We start from the raw sequence: 16,351 nt of genomic DNA, 5'->3' as shown, positions 1-16,351 counted from the left end.
TGCCAATACAGCGTTCGGGCTCCCTGTGGAAACATCAAAAGATGCATACCCATCCACAGGCGGCCCAAGCTCTCTATCAGATTACCTTTGGACGTGACTCTTGCTTACGAGCGGTGTTGTGTTACAAAGATTCGAATTATAAGGGTTTGTATGGGAAACAACGGTTTTGCTTTAAAAGTAAAAAAAAATGTATATTTTGTGAATAAAGTTGATTTACCTGATTCGTTGTTTCATTCTTTGTTGTCTGCCAGCTTTTCAGGTCGATCCAACGCGTTTTCGGCGAGTTATCGTTATTTAGGTGTTCCACTGCTAAAATAAAGACAAGGCTGTACACTGATTTCCGGAGTGCCCGCCGCTCGAAGCGAATAAATCCTCTGAAATTAGTCCTGTCGACCCATATTCCTCCGCAGAATCAAAGAAGAGATGTTGAAGTTCCATGTCTGTTCACTTGATTCGCAATTCTGCGCTCAAACGCCTTCGCTACGAAAGCTTTTTTCCGAGATTGCTTCGCTTCACAAATTCGAAATAGCCGCGTCCAAACTGGCGTGGACGTTCTCGCGGCTCGCATAGCATGTTGGGTGACTATAATTAACCCGACGGGGGTGGACAGCATCGATTTGTCGACAGCCAATCCAGAATGCACCCAGGGTCCCCACGTGCTTTATTTGTCAACCCACGGCGAGGCGCTTTGTTTTCGTCGACCAATCAAAATCGCGCCGAGTCGTGTTTACAAAATTAAAAAAATAACGGCATAGAAAACGTATTTTCACCTGAGGAATCTATCGATCAGTGCGAAAAAGCGATCCATTCCGAAGCGATGACTTCTTCATCGTGGCACTGGAAGACATGGTAGGTTAAACTGTTTTTTTAACGCAAAAATTTATCCACAAAGCTGACGCTTACGGCTTTTGATCACATAGAAAAGTGAAATCTAATTATGAACATCGGTCACGTATCTTGTAGGTTGTTATCAAACTTCGAGCACTGCGAAGGAAAATTGTTAGCAGTTAGAGAGTTACTTGCCGACGGAGAGAAGTTGAAAGAGAACGTTCCCTGTAAGGCAAGTTCGTCTTTGTTCGGCCTTTTCATAAAGCAGATTTGGGGCGAAAAAGTAAAGCTGGTAAAACGCGGTTCGTCGAAGCAAGGACGACAAAATTTCTACCTTGGACTCGCAAGGAAATCCCCAACAACGACAGAAGAAAATCAACCCATCGCCGAGACACCGTTAAAACCTGGATGGCATTTGCTGAATGATCAAGGAGGACATTTATCGTTCGTAAGATATGAGCCCTGGTCATTCCGCAAACAGAGAGTTGTAACAGAGGTAAGGGTGGCAGACTCTGTCTCTCTGACATCACACATCAGGGCTAGTTTCTGTCGTGAATCAGCAAAGGCAGGAGGAGGCCGTCCGTTTTGATGTTGATGAAATGAGCGGAGTAGGTCGATCAAAAGTACGACATGTTGGGGGTTGGGCTGTGAGGAAGGTTCTAAATCGCTGCAGAAAATACATTCAAAAGAATCTGTTCACCAAGTGCAGTTCCACGCTGGCCAGAGTTGAGAACCAACAGATAGCCTGTCATTTGCTTGAAGAGAACGTCATCCGACCCTATTCGGAACTGGAGGAAACTTCAATGTTCCCGGAAACGCTAGAAGTGACAGAAGGGAGACAATACCGCGAAAGAGGATTGCTTCACATTTCAGACCAGGCGTACATTTTCTTTATGGAACTAGAGAAAAGGCGAGTGGAATTACTCAATTTGCACATTTTGAAAAAAGCGCGGGAAGAAATGGTTGAAATGGCGTTAGTTGAGTTAAAAGCTGATCAAGAATTGAAGACGAGTTGGCTACAGTGCTTTGAAAATGAGGATATCTGTAAGCACAAGGTAAGAAATCGCTTTCTTAATCATTTTTAAGTTACAATAAAAATTCTGTTTGCCTGGATATAATATATTAAAATAAAATAATGAAGAAAGAGACAAGCACATGTACGGTAGACGCCCATTAATGTATGGAGGATAAAGACTGGGAACTACAATGTACTTGTAAATTAAGATGGCGACTCTCACTTGTTTTGCCGATCCAGAACATAAATCTTCAAAATTGTGAGTATAAACAATTTAAATCTCAATGTAAAACAATCATCATTTATATCGGTAATTCTTTTTGTTCTCCTCAGGAACTCATTGAGAAGCTTCTGTCAGACATATTGCTTTACTATGTGAACATGGGAGCGTGTCAGTTCTTGAGAGATTTTCGCAGAGAATGCCAAGTGAAAAAGAGTGTGGAACTACGGAAACGAGTCTTGCAAAGGCAAGAAAAGAAAAAAGAGAAAAGTGATAGTGTCCCATTCCAGGTATTTCTTTTATTATCATTATTCTAATTTGTTGTTCCAAAAATTTAATTATATTTTTTTATATATTTTGCGATTGATCTAAGCTCTTTATAATTTTGACTTATATTGATTCCTTGATATAAAACTTAAGCCTAAAAATCGAGAAATTATTTAAACAATAATTATTTACATGAAAAAAATTCCATCAGATCTCTTATTGTATATATACAAAATATACACAAACATGTACACTACTTGTACATTGGTGATAAACTACACAAGCATAAGCTTAAATACAACACACATTACATTTTTCTAACTTTTGTGATGATATGCTGTATTGTAAATGGGCATGTACTAAAACCCAAAACATCTACATGTCATTAAAACTATTCTGGCCTGAATTATCTTTTACATTGCTCCAAAGATAGAGTGGATCTTGTTTCAAAGTGGTAAATATATACATGAATAATATATACATGAAGATTCTCAAACCACAATCTCAAAAATATCAATGACATGATTACAATTTACAATTTAATACAATAATAAAAATGAAGAAAATGCCATCTTGAAATATCAACAGGCAGTGCTCAGCTATCATTTCTTTTCACTCTCTTTTTGTGTGCTAAAAAGGTTTTAAAATACTGTATCTTGTATTATTTTGTACTGTAACCTTGGGAGCAGAAAACACAGCATTCTTGACAGAAATAATTAACAGTAGAAAACTCTGTCGTTAGAAACATTATAATTCTTAATGGAATTTGATGAAGCGTGCAAGGCATAAAATAAATACCTGCATTAAAAATAACATCTTGGCATCTAATACATCTTCTGCAAGCTTGTTTCTCATGATGCTTGCTGAATCAAGGTTTAAATGCTGCTGGGTTAATTTCTCGTGCAGTGGGAGCGAGAAGCTCTGCTGGTCCCAGTCAAAGGCACTTCTAAACTGCTTCCAGGTGATTGGCTTTTCTCCGATTTTGAGGCATCTTGGGTTTCCAGTCTTGTTGCTCTTGTAGATGTTATTCCAGATTTTCTTAATGTTATGCTGTTGAATATATAAAAGGTGTTACTGCAAAAAAGACTTAAGCTGTTTTAATATTAATAACTGAGATTGTTTATTGATTGAAGACTTGACAGTATTGTAAGGGGTAAACATAAGAAAAATTTTGATTTTATAAAGCGGTGTACATGATCTTTTTCAGCCTAAATTATCCCCTTTTCCACCCCTCCCTGACCAAAAAAATTTATTAATGCATTGGTGTATGAATGGATGAAACAACGAAGAATGAATGAATGGATGAATAAATAAATAACTACAAGCAGACTGACTGCTGGCCATGGGCTGATAGAATACCCAAAAGATTAAGTGAATGGATGGATGGATGGATTCAAAAATGAACGAAAAAACAAATGAACAGACGAATGAATAAGTGTCCTAGTGTTCTACAATGAGCACTTTAAGATTGGGCTGATACAATAACAAGACTCAATTTTAATGATAGACTACCTTTGGGTCCATGATAAATATCATCGGGCATCCGGTGTATATATTGGTGGTCATAAACTTGCTATCAGCAGGGTCCTTGCCCTTAAAATGAATTTTAATGAACTGCCTGTTGCAGTCTGCCCCATCAAGCACACACCAGTATATCCTAAGTTAGAAATAAAGACTCACAATTAACATTGATTCATCTTTAATTTTTAAACCCTTTATGTAGACTGTTCTAACCAGTTGAGCTTTTAAACACCCAGTCTTTTTTATCGTAAGAAATAAAGACTCACAATTAACATTGATTCATCTTTAATTTTTAAACCCTTTATGTAGACTGTTCTAACCAGTTGAGCTTTTAAACACCCAGTCTTTTTTATCGTAAGCAGGCACTAAATATTTGTCAACTCAAGCTATATGAGTGACAACCCCCCCCCCCCCCAAAAAAAAAAGGGCTAGAAATAGACTATAAAGGAGTGGGGGCACTGCAGCAGCACTGTACCCAGCAAATTCTTTATGTAGTTTAGCTTTGTATGCACATTTTTTACCCTATAATGATACTTTTTGAATTGTATAGAGTCATAACTGAATACCTAACTTAATATCCACTTACTCAAATCCTATTTCTAACATCTTCAGGACTCCCTCCCAGAACAGATGGTATAGATCGCTGGGAGTGCAGTTTGCCGATGGCCATTGCGCAATCGGAAACCTGAAGCCACCATCACTCAGGAAAACAAATTGTAGCACATGTGTTGCAAGTTCTGGTTCACTGTCCTCACCTACAAATGATATGTTAAAGAATAAAAGTACTGACAATACTTTATTGAAAATAATATAATGTACGGGCAAAATACTTAGTTCAAAGTCAGGTAGATTTTAATTTTATACACATGTCAAGTTTTGAAAATGACAGGAAAATGAAAATTGTTTAAATATTGAATTTTGTAAATGTGTAGTTCCATCAAATGTGCAGTTTCAGAAAATATCCATACCCACCTCATGGAAGGTCATTGGAAATTCTGAGGTGGTGAGGGGTCTTGAAAGCTTAAATTTTTAAAGGGAAGTATGGAGCTTATCTGGAATTTCCAGAGGGGTGGGGTATTAAAACCAAAAAACCTTCCGTGGGAGGGATATGGATATTTTCTGGAATAACACAATTTCCAAACCTCCCCCACAGAAGGAATTTTCAATAAGAATCCCTACTCCTCTGAAAATTCCAGTTAAACTGTATACTTTTATTTCAAATTTTTGGTCTGGAGAACCCCCAACCTAAGTAATTTCTATTCCTTTTATAAAGGGGAGTAAAGAGGTTGTATGAAACAACACTAGTATGTACCTGACAAAGTTCTCATGATATCATGACCTATCCCAAGGTCAACAAAGCCCACAAGCTTATGCTTCCCATTTTCAGATGTCATCCCTAGGTTCTCCTATGGATAAAAAATTGAAAGGGATAAAAAAAATTTTTAACTTTTATCACTTTTTATCTAATGTTGTACATTACAAGACTGTAACATATTTACCTGGATCTTCATCTCATCAATTGCAAAACCACCCATGAAATCTCCTGGCTTCAAGCCATTTTCTTTGGCAGCATTCAAGCACCACATGAGTACCTCTTCATTCCACCCCGGAGTCTCTTTAACCTTGTTCTTATACATTCTGTAATTAAAGAATAGTGTAGAAGTTAGAAGTTTAGGTTTAGTTTTATAAACATTTCACTGTAAGGGATAATTAAAGTTTGGGAATTAATTGTTACAGTTCATGCAAAAACCACAACATTAATATTTCGGATTACTTTTATGATGTTAATTCCTGAAGTTACTAAGCAGCATGAAGTATTTGCATGCACAACAAGGTACTTCTGGATGATCATGAGCATGTATAGTAGTCACTTTATTTTTGATATTAAAAATGTGTAATATGCATTTCCATGTGTATAATTTAGTGTTCCTCACCTTATTGTCTTATTGCTTGGTAGAATAATGAATTGACGTAGTGGATCAAGCACATAGGGGTTTTTGCAGTAAAGATCCAGGCATAATCTCATGATCCTGTAAATAAATACAACATGGACGTAAATCATTAAATATTGACAGATATATGACAAGGGGTTCAATAAAGTGCTTGTGTGTTGAGGAAGAGAAGGGATGGGAGGGGGTGTTGATATTGAGAGGCTTGCATGACTAGCAATGAAATATTCTATGTTATTAAAAACTAGCATGATGATTGCTATATTGTGACCTATTGAGATTTTAAGAACATGCGAGAAATGTTACATACTTTGGATGCCATCGGTATGCATTTTTACTTTTGCATTTCAGTAGATTCTGTTGCTGTTCCCATAGGCTGGTCATACTTTCAGGCACGTGATCACCAACATCTTCAAACATCTTGCACAGATCTGTGTGGTCATCTTTCTCCATTTCGATACATTGTGCCTCAAACTTTTCCCTCCAGTACGTTTCTCTTCGCTCTGCGTTAATCCTTGCTTGCCTTTCTATTTTCAGTTGCTTTGCAACTTCGTCCTTTGAAAGGTAGCGCTTGTTGGTGAAGGGACTGGGACCATTGCTTGCGAGTTTTCTTTTCTCTCTTTTTTTTTCCAAGTGCTGCAGGTTCTTGCAGTTGGAGCAACACTGCCCAGCACTAGCAAGTACTGAGCAGTTTGAAGAAAAAGCCCTGCGTTCTGTAGCTTCAGTTGTTGCCAAATCACCACTTTCATGGGGGATTATTGTACTTGACACTTCTCCTTCTTTGATGGGAACCCCAAGGCACAAATTAGAAGTATCAACGAAAGTTAAAATAATTTCAATCCGCTTACTTGTTGGCAATTTCTCCAAACACTCTTGTTTAAAGAAGTTTGTCAGGTCGATTTGGCATCCATGTGATGTCAGAGAGACAGAGTCTGCCACCCTTACCTCTGTTACAACTCTCTGTTTGCGGAATGACCAGGGCTCATATCTTACGAACGATAAATGTCCTCCTTGATCATTCAGCAAATGCCATCCGGGTTTTAACGGTGTCTCGGCGATGGGTTGATTTTCTTCTGTCGTTGTTGGGGATTTCCTTGCGAGTCCAAGGTAGAAATTTTGTCGTCCTTGCTTCGACGAACCGCGTTTTACCAGCTTTACTTTTTCGCCCCAAATCTGCTTTATGAAAAGGCCGAACAAAGACGAACTTGCCTTACAGGGAACGTTCTCTTTCAACTTCTCTCCGTCGGCAAGTAACTCTCTAACTGCTAACAATTTTCCTTCGCAGTGCTCGAAGTTTGATAACAACCTACAAGATACGTGACCGATGTTCATAATTAGATTTCACTTTTCTATGTGATCAAAAGCCGTAAGCGTCAGCTTTGTGGATAAATTTTTGCGTTAAGAAAACAGTTTAACCTACCATGTCTTCCAGTGCCACGATGAAGAAGTCATCGCTTCGGAATGGATCGCTTTTTCGCACTGATCGATAGATTCCTCAGGTGAAAATACGTTTTCTATGCCGTTATTTTTTTAATTTTGTAAACACGACTCGGCGCGATTTTGATTGGTCGACGAAAACAAAGCGCCTCGCCGTGGGTTGACAAATAAAGCACGTGGGGACCCTGGGTGCATTCTGGATTGGCTGTCGACAAATCGATGCTGTCCACCCCCGTCGGGTTAATTATAGTCACCCAACATGCTATGCGAGCCGCGAGAACGTCCACGCCAGTTTGGACGCGGCTATTTCGAATTTGTGAAGCGAAGCAATCTCGGAAAAAAGCTTTCGTAGCGAAGGCGTTTGAGCGCAGAATTGCGAATCAAGTGAACAGACATGGAACTTCAACATCTCTTCTTTGATTCTGCGGAGGAATATGGGTCGACAGGACTAATTTCAGAGGATTTATTCGCTTCGAGCGGCGGGCACTCCGGAAATCAGTGTACAGCCTTGTCTTTATTTTAGCAGTGGAACACCTAAATAACGATAACTCGCCGAAAACGCGTTGGATCGACCTGAAAAGCTGGCAGACAACAAAGAATGAAACAACGAATCAGGGTAAGTCAACTTTATTCACAAAATATACATTTTTTTTTACTTTTAAAGCAAAACCGTTGTTTCCCATACAAACCCTTATAATTCGAATCTTTGTAACACAACACCGCTCGTAAGCAAGAGTCACGTCCAAAGGTAATCTGATAGAGAGCTTGGGCCGCCTGTGACCCATCATACCCTGCATGACGCCCTTTTCTCGCACGGTCACGTGCAATCCCTAATCCCTGGCGCCCACAATCATTCTTTTCCGGCGGGGTTGAACATTTCAATAACCTTTGGAGCAAGACAGGTATTAATATCCCGCTGAATTACAGACTGTAAGTGTTTACCATGGCTAGAAATGCAAGAGAAGCTATTGAAGATAGGTTCAGACAAGACTTTATGAGACTAAACTTCCAAATCGCGAGTGAAATGGCGAGGCAAAGGAAGAATTATTAAAGCGCCGGGTACGTACAAAGCTTCGAGAATTAATTTTGTACTGTATCAACCTATTCTTTTTCTATTTTTAATTTTTAATTCTTGCAATTAAAAATCCTATATGTATTCATTGGTTAAAAGTACGTATTAACAACACGGCAGTATAAAATCCTTCTTTGTAAGGCCAATTACAAGACTGCAAAGCGGTCCTTTTTTAGCGTATTTTTCGAAAAGGATCTGGGGCGAGCAAGAGAGACTTTTCAGTTAGGAGTCTACAAAATAAATTCGGCTCATCTATGCATGCTCGTGAAAATATATTGATCCTTTACTGTAAATGTTGCATCTTGAGTATTCATAACTAATTGACATGCATAACATGTATTGAAAAAATAACCATAGAGCAGGGTCGTAACCAGGTATATTTTTTCGTCGCTGTCCCATTTTGCTCTAATTTTGTTCCTGATCCCTAAAATGTGGCACATTTGTCCCTGTTCCATTCTCCCATCTGTTGGCCGTCCGGTCCCTGCTTGTGCCCGGGATCCCGGGTCCTGATCCCGTCCCGGGCTGTGATCCGTGATCCCATATACCTTGTTACGACCCTGATAGAGAAAGCATTTACAAGTATTACTTCTTTTCCATTCTCGTTGCCAGAGCCGCTTGTCACTCTTAGCAGGCTGAGCCTGGGGCACGAGGAACAAGTGGCTCTGATCTGAGGACACGTGATTTGAAATGGCTAGACTTTTAAAAAAGAGAATTTAAATGTAGCCCATCAAATCAACCGTAGTAAAATCCCCTATAACAAGAGATAATTTAAAAAATGGTTGATTTGATTTGCTAAATTTAAATTTCCTTTGTTTAATATCTGGCCAATCAAATCATGTGTCCCCAAAGCCACTTGTTCCTCGTGCCCCAGGCTCAGCCGGCTTAGAGGGACAGACAGCTCTGGGGATGAGAATGACTTGTACTCCTCTACCTCAGTGGGCCAGGAGGAGGGGGGAGGGAGCACTTCCTCAATCAGTTTGCCTAAACAGGGACTTGTGGCTGAACAGGCTACTGATGTCAGGTTCCCTTGTCCTAAACAAAGTATACCATTTCACTATTTAGTATGTTAAACAGGGTATCTGTCCAGATATTTTTCAGGAGAAAGGCTGTTGTGATTTTTTTGTTACTTTAGTCTTGAAAACAGCATGTGATTGTCCTCTCAAAAGTAAGACATCTTGTCTTATATGGGGTTGTAAAAATGAATTATATGTTTCTTAAATATAGTCAGGGTTGGAAGGCCTCAGCAGGGATACCACTTAAACTACCAATTGGTGCACCCCCTCCCTCCTTTCCTCTCCCCCCTCCCCCCACCACTCCCCTACCCCTTCCCAGGTGCAGCAAATAGCATAAAATGCTGCGGCACAGTAAGTTGCTTATGATTGGCTCATTAGAACAGAAATGAATAACAATAAATAGCCTTAAATGTAATCATTTTATTTGTAATACATGTAGCTCTTCCTTTATATTACTTAACAAATCTATTTCAATGTGACATTATGTGTTTTTCCTGGTTCATTATGAATTACTGCAATAAATATAGCAAAATATATGAAACTTGTGGACAGCAATGTCGATGGAAAAATAGCTTCTTTTTTGTAGAATAACACATGTCCTACACGACAGGGGAGCTTTTCATTACAGCAACTATCATTATGTCCAAAAGTATATTAGCCCTGAAAAAATAATGTTCAATTAAAAGCTTATTTTACACGGAAACAAAAAATTAATTAAAAATACAAGTCATGAAAAAAATACTATACATGCTGCGACTGATTAAAGACCATTGAACCCTTGATAACTCAAACCTCCCACAAACTTAAAACCTATTCAATTTCCCTCCAGGTTATTTTCATACCAATTTTACTCTTGATTAACTCGAACCCATGGGTATCGCAAATGTTTTTGAGTCCCCTCAAAGGTTCCAGTTATCTGGATTCAACTGTGTTAATATGTGTGAGCATTTGCAAACTTCTTAGATTTCAACGTCCGGTAGACTAAATTATTAATATCAATAAACATTTATTTAATAAAACTTTCTCAAGTGGCAAAGTCTGGTGAACTTCAATATAAAGGAAAAATATTTGGTCAATAGTATTTAAATTACATGAACATGTTGTTCATCGTATTTGAGGAATATTTTGTTGTCAAATTTTAATTTTTAAGTCAACCATAGAATGATACAGTAACCTGTTTTTGTTTAATATGTTTATTTTACTTGGAAAAAACAGGAATTTTCCTTATTTTGGTCCTACTAGGTTTAAATTTTCCTGAAGTCACCAAATTCAATAATTTGTAATATATTTCAGATTAAAGCTCTCTTCTTGTTAACACATAACTGAGCATTCTGTTCTAAATAGGCAAGAAAGGTGCCACTTTATCTGCTTGCATTTGTCTTTAAAAATAAGTTAAAATAAATGTTCTGTTAAAATAAAATACATTTATATTTTGATCTCAACTATATTGTTACAAGTTCATGTAAATATAAATACTAAATACAAAGGAAGTGTTTGTTACAATTTTTTAGTTTTTAAAATTATTATTAATTACAATACAGATAAGAAGTAAACTTACAACAAGAAGTCAAAAGATATGACAAAATGTACATTATACAGGTGTGTTACTAGTGTTAGCGGCTACTACCGGTAATTTGAGCGACTTTAGCGAGTTGGGCAAAACTCGCTAAATTTTGTACTTGCTAAAATTTGTCTCGGTCAATTTAATACTCATCAAATTTAAGTTCCCCTCCCACCCTAAAAAGGGAAACAAAATTAACACAGTCAACTTGAAAAATTCTTTAAAAAATGGTTGAGTGTAACTTTGTTCTTTCCGTCAATGCAAATGTTTGTTTTATTATAAGTGTGTTTGTTCTTTTACTGAACATTTATTTCCATCGTAGTCATGTGCTCATTAAAAACTTGTTTACACAATATCACTAACTTTTTAAATTTGTTGAAAAATCGCTCAGTAAATAGTCGCTAAATCTTGCTCTGAAAGAAATCGCTAAAATTAGTAGCCACTAAAAATGTTAACCTTAATAAGGATTTTTTTGTAACTTTAACTAATTTAAATAGCTTTTTTTTTCAATTTTTGACACAGTAATAAAAAAATTTAATTCTGAATCAAAAATAAGCACCCCTCCAAATGAGCACCCCCCAACCCACTCCATCGTAGACACTTGCATCAAGCTCAGAAGTGTTAAAATGAAATTACTGTACACTGTGTGACTTTTCATATGAAAGCTAAATTATGAAAGCAATGAGTGCACACTACATGCACTTTCATGTAGCACCTAGAGTATTAATCTTGAGTCTTCATAACACATTCTGGTTTAAATAACTCTTTTTTTTTTCATTAGTTCTGTTTATTGAGCAAAGCATGCCTGAGAAAAATAGTTATAATAATAATTTTGTGGTTTTCAGTGATATGCAAACTCTGAAATTCAATCCTCAACCATCAACCGGGAGGCAGCGTGGCCGAGTGGTTAGAGCGCCGGACTTGAAATCCGGAGGTCGCGGGTTCAAGCCCCATTCTGACCACTAGCTCAGGTGTTGTTTTCGGTAGCCCTGAATTCAGCTCCTCGGCTATGCTTGTAAATAGCCAACTGGTCTGTCTCCTGCCAGTTGGGATTCTTAATCATGTTATGTTCATTTACAATTATATTTGTTTCAGAGTAAGTTTACATTGGCCCTGAAAAGCCCCATTCGGGGAGTGGTCAATTAAGATATTTATTTATTATTTATTATCTTACTGGACCTCTCGGGAAACAGAAGTTCACTTCAACATGGTCAAAAGAACAATATATCTGTCAGTTGTGATTGGTAGATTTTGATCTTTTTTGTTTGTTTTTGTTTTTCATGGTTTGTTGGCTGTCACCATAATTATGATTGATGGCTACAAAAAACCCAATCCTTAGTTGGATTTTGAGTTTCAGAGTTCGCATATCACTGAAAAACGCAATATTTACAAACTTTATTAATGATTGTGACATTGTAATACTCAATATTTTCATCCTTATTGCTATGTTGATACCTTTTCATCATCACACGACCTTCCACTGTCGTCAGGGGCATCAGTTTGTGGGAACATTCTATCATCTTCTGTGATGCCGTGTCGGGTCACCATATGTTTCTTCAAATTATGACCAATGATAAATTTACTTCCACAAAGTTGGCACTGAAATGGTCGCTCCCCTGTGTGGCAGCGCACATGCGCCTTCAGCACATTTGAGCGTGCAAAAGTCTTCCCACAGTAGACACACTTGAAAGGCTTGACCTTTTGGTGAATCGCTAAATGCTGGTTAAGGTTGCCGCTTAAGTTGAAGCCCCATCCACAGATTTTACAGATGTATGGTCGATCCCCAGTGTGTGAGCGTTTGTGACGCATGACAGAGTTTGCAGAGTCAAACTGTTTCTGACATATATCACAGCTATACTCCTTTAAATCCATATAGTGTGTGCCAGAGTGAGGTTGATGAGAGGTATCCATTTGGTCGTCATGATCTGGAGAAGCACCCACAACATTCACAACTCGTGGCATCAGCGAGGGCCCTGGATGAACTTGCCGTGAGTTGGGATGGCCTTCTTGTGAACTGGTTGGCATGACATGTTGCTCACTAAGAGAAAAGCTCTCTGCAGTAGAAATCGCATCTCTACCTTCTCTTTCAGAACTGACATCCATATGAGCGTGATTACCTTCCTCGTCATTTTGTTCTGGTGAGAGGTTGTTGGTTAAGGGAAGGACTTCATTAGGTTCTGTTTTGACTTGAACTGTGTTCTGTAGGACTACTATTGGTGTTTGTGAATGAGAACACCGTGTTTCTTCATTGTCTACGTGCGAACTTTGTTTATTGTTTCTATGCAAGCTCTGGACCATAGTTGGATGGCTTTGAGGAGGACTGTTCTCTGAACTAACAAAATTTGAATCTGAGTCATTCTCCCCACCACTCGTCTCCCTTGAGTCGCTGTGAATATCTATAACAGCAGGATGCCCATCACTAATGGCAGGACTTGAACCATTTGTGGAAGAACTTTCGAGGGTTGGAAAGTTAGCATAGCCTGCTGAATCCTCTACTGAAAATGCTGACACAGCATCGCTGCCATGATAGTTCTCACTATGTCGGGCTGTCAATTCCATTTCCTCTCCAGTCTCCTCCATAGAAGGTCTGACACTTCCATTTTCAGTGCTGTCACACAGGCCTGGCGAGTCAACAGTTTCTGTGCGTCTTACAGAGTAAGTTATTATCTCTCTACCTTGAGGGTGTATTCCATGTGTGGACTTGCTGTTAAGGCTGAGATTAGGACTAGAGGTTGGGGAGACTTTCCGGGGGAAAACAGATTTCCGAGCTGTTTTCTTGCGACGAGATACTGAAGGAACGCTTGCACGTGAAGGAAAATAGCTATCGCTCCTTCTGGCCAAGAGCAATGAGCTACTGCTGTTGTCTCTGTGACTTGCCAAGCTTTTAGCATTACCTTCTGGTGAGATGCTTACTGTAAGAGGTGTTGCGTGACTAAAAGGGAGCCCCACTTGTGATACAGCTGATGATGCCCCCTGAGAAGGATCAACTGGATTTTTTGAGAACGGTAACCTTGCCGTGTTTGAAGATTTTCCATCAGATTGTCTGGTGCTTGTTGCTTCCCTGGCAGCTGGTTGAGTAGAATTGTTTGAAGGTGGTTCTAGTCAGGAAGAAAAAGTAACACTGGTATAAAAAAAAATAAGTCTATAAGGGGAAAATATTTACAATTTAATGGAAGTAGGCTTGAAACTTTGTGTGATCTCTAGTCAACTGTTAAGTTCTTCCCAACTAACTTAATCACATGATGTCAAAATTTGTTTCAGGTTACGATAACCCTTTAGAAGTGCCATGATCAAGTTAAGGTTAAGTCTGTGTCCGAGCCCAGAGATTAAAAAGTGGCCCAGGGGTACAGCCGGAGCTTATCCCGGTTTCCATAGCATTAAGCGGACTGGGAACATTGAGAAACATATTGCTACAATTCCCCCTGGATGGGATGCTAGTCCATCGCAGGGTTACCCCCGAGCAATAAATTAGCTGGTACCCATTTATACACCCGGGTGGAGAGAGGCACTGTGAGAGTTAAGTGTCTTGCCCAAGAACACAACGTAGTGCCCTGGCCAGCAGGGCTCGAACCCGGGCCGTTCGACTGGGAGTCAAGCACGCTAACCATTAGGCCACCACGCCTCCCACGATCAAGCTAATATTAATTAAATAAAAGTGCAAAATTATTTTACCATGTGTGATTATTTCATATTTTGCCTCTTCAAGAGGAGACTGGTCTTGTGTTAAAACACAAGGTAAAGGGTCATTCGTATCTGGTCTAAGTGCGATGACTGTTCCTTTGTTCCTAGGGTCAGCTTGATAAAGCAATTTGATGACACTCAAGGTAGTCCCTCGTTCAACTCTAAGAACTGGTTGACCATTCTTGAAAAGTAGAACCTGAGGGAAAAGAGTAAAATATTCTCTCAAATCACTCTCAAAGTATTATTTCATTCTTCTATTGGTTGAACGCAGCCAATCAAAGTTGCAAGACTCACCCCCCCCCCCCCCTATCAACTCCAACTGGCTTTGACTGCAGTGACCATGTATATAGTTTTTAAAACCAATAACAAAATAATAAAAGGGGGGCAAAGGTAATCTTCTTATGTTTCGTGAGCAGTCATGCAACAAGGTATCAAATTTCTTTTACTTATTGAATAACAACAGAATTCTTCAATTTCTGTAGTTCTTCCTTCAATGCTGAAAGAAAAAAGCCAATTAAACTTTGTAAAACTTATATCAGGAAAAAATTGTCTTATTTGAGAACCAGAACAATAGCTTAAAAGTTACATCAGCAGTTGTTCTGGCTCAGAAGTAACAAAAGACCATCTTAAAATGAAGGTCTTGGCTTTAATTTTGACAGTACCCCTGAAATGAAATGACAAAATTAAATTAAAAGACCCTTGACCTCAACATCTATCATTCCTGGCTTACAAATTAAATAGTATTAGCACTAGTGGTTTTAACTGGATGTTTAAATGTATACTGATTTATAAACATTTCCTAAATGTGGTTACTTTATGAGAAATATTGGTTAGCGTTTACGGTGGTCTAGGTGTTAAATTTCACCACTTTGCAGTTTATCAAAACAAAACAAAATATAGTGTACAATAATTGATCGTTACCACTTTGCAATGAACTAAATTAGAATTTTGGAACATTCATCTTTTTTTTACCCTACTACAAGCTGAAAGGCACATTGTTCTTTTACACGTAGTAAAGGAACTAAATAAGGCATAAGACTTAAGCTTACATCATTTTATATCAATCGGTTTCCACCAACAAGGAAAATTCAATTTTAATTTGTAAAAATTGAAAACAACTAGAATTTCAGTTTCGATTAACTGATCTCCGTTAAATCGTAAAGGCCTGAGCTACTTGTCGAACTGAATGACTGAAAAACTGAATATTTATAAAAAGAATTAAGACAACCACACCACGCGTTCAGAAGTACTACATTCGAGAACGAATAATCGTCAAGTAATAATTCAACTCTTGTAAATTACGTAAACATACGATCGTCGACGATAAAAAAAATTATCCTTGATATAAACAACTTTAACCTCAAATCTTGCCCTTAATTCGGGGGAAAAGTAGTGAATGAAACTGGCGAGCACGTTAGAGTCATTGACAATTGTTTCACACATTCTTGTTTGTGAATGGAAACGTGACTTCTGTCATAACTCGAAAACTCAAATCTTATTTCGTTTGACTCAAAAACTCTCAACGTTAGAAAAGTTGGCGTATAAACGCCACTGGTAACAAAATAAAGAAGATCGTGATTTTTACCTCATTTTGACGGACTTGAATACGTGATAACTCAGACGCCATGATAAAATATAAACTGAACAAAACATTTCCCAGAAATCTTTTCCCGGGCTTTATGAATGACACGACAAAACTTTCTCAGTAGGTGGGGGTGAGGAAAACATATCACAAAGAAAAAGTCTAGAAACTGAAAAGAAATGCGGTATTCTGTGCAAATTTTTCG

At 38.3% G+C, this 16,351-nt stretch overlaps 2 protein-coding genes across 3 annotated transcripts; both read right to left on the bottom strand.

Annotated features, from left to right (window-relative positions):
• Nucleotides 1-2,478: 2,478 nt before the first annotated feature.
• On the bottom strand, nt 2,479-7,132 carry LOC144645804 (uncharacterized). Its single transcript, XM_078505342.1, has 8 exons — nt 6,111-7,132; nt 5,786-5,881; nt 5,351-5,489; nt 5,164-5,257; nt 4,438-4,606; nt 3,843-3,987; nt 3,129-3,380; nt 2,479-2,484 (listed from the first exon to the last, which is right to left on the bottom strand). The coding sequence occupies exons 1-8, from the start codon at nt 7,130-7,132 to the stop codon at nt 2,479-2,481; spliced, it is 1,923 nt and encodes a 640-aa protein (XP_078361468.1).
• Nucleotides 7,133-9,732: 2,600 nt separating this feature from the next.
• LOC144646175 (uncharacterized) lies at nt 9,733-16,218 on the bottom strand. Of its 2 annotated transcripts, XM_078505719.1 has the most exons (4): nt 16,150-16,218; nt 14,556-14,760; nt 12,339-13,981; nt 9,733-9,982 (listed from the first exon to the last, which is right to left on the bottom strand). In XM_078505719.1, exons 1-4 carry the CDS (start codon nt 16,189-16,191, stop codon nt 9,977-9,979), a joined length of 1,896 nt encoding a protein of 631 aa, XP_078361845.1. In that variant the 5' UTR covers nt 16,192-16,218; the 3' UTR covers nt 9,733-9,976. The 2 variants fall into 2 exon arrangements, with proteins under 2 accessions (XP_078361845.1, XP_078361844.1); XM_078505718.1 differs by having other exon boundaries at nt 9,733-13,981; nt 16,150-16,217.
• Between the last annotated feature and the right edge of the window lie 133 nt (nt 16,219-16,351).

This window comes from Oculina patagonica, chromosome 3 (genome assembly GCF_052425735.1).
Source record: "Oculina patagonica isolate OP01 chromosome 3, crgOcupat, whole genome shotgun sequence".
NCBI lineage: Eukaryota > Metazoa > Cnidaria > Anthozoa > Scleractinia > Oculinidae > Oculina > Oculina patagonica.
The sequence above is the reverse complement of the archived record's forward strand: the minus strand, read 5'-3'. Positions and strand labels throughout refer to the sequence as shown.

Coding starts and splice junctions, on each gene's coding strand:
- LOC144646175 (XM_078505718.1), bottom strand. CDS start 16,191: ATGGCGTCTGAGTTATCACGTATTCAAGTCCGTCAAAATGAG. Junction 14,761..16,149: donor TTCAAGTCCGTCAAAATGAG/GTAAAAATCACG, acceptor CTTTTCCCTCAG/GTTCTACTTTTCAAGAATGG. Junction 13,982..14,555: donor ATATGAAATAATCACACATG/GTAAAATAATTT, acceptor CTTCCTGACTAG/AACCACCTTCAAACAATTCT.
- LOC144645804 (XM_078505342.1), bottom strand. CDS start 7,132: ATGAACATCGGTCACGTATCTTGTAGGTTGTTATCAAACTTCGAGCAC. Junction 5,490..5,785: donor CCAAGCAATAAGACAATAAG/GTGAGGAACACT, acceptor CTTTAATTACAG/AATGTATAAGAACAAGGTTA. Junction 3,988..4,437: donor ATGTTAGAAATAGGATTTGA/GTAAGTGGATAT, acceptor TTTCTAACTTAG/GATATACTGGTGTGTGCTTG.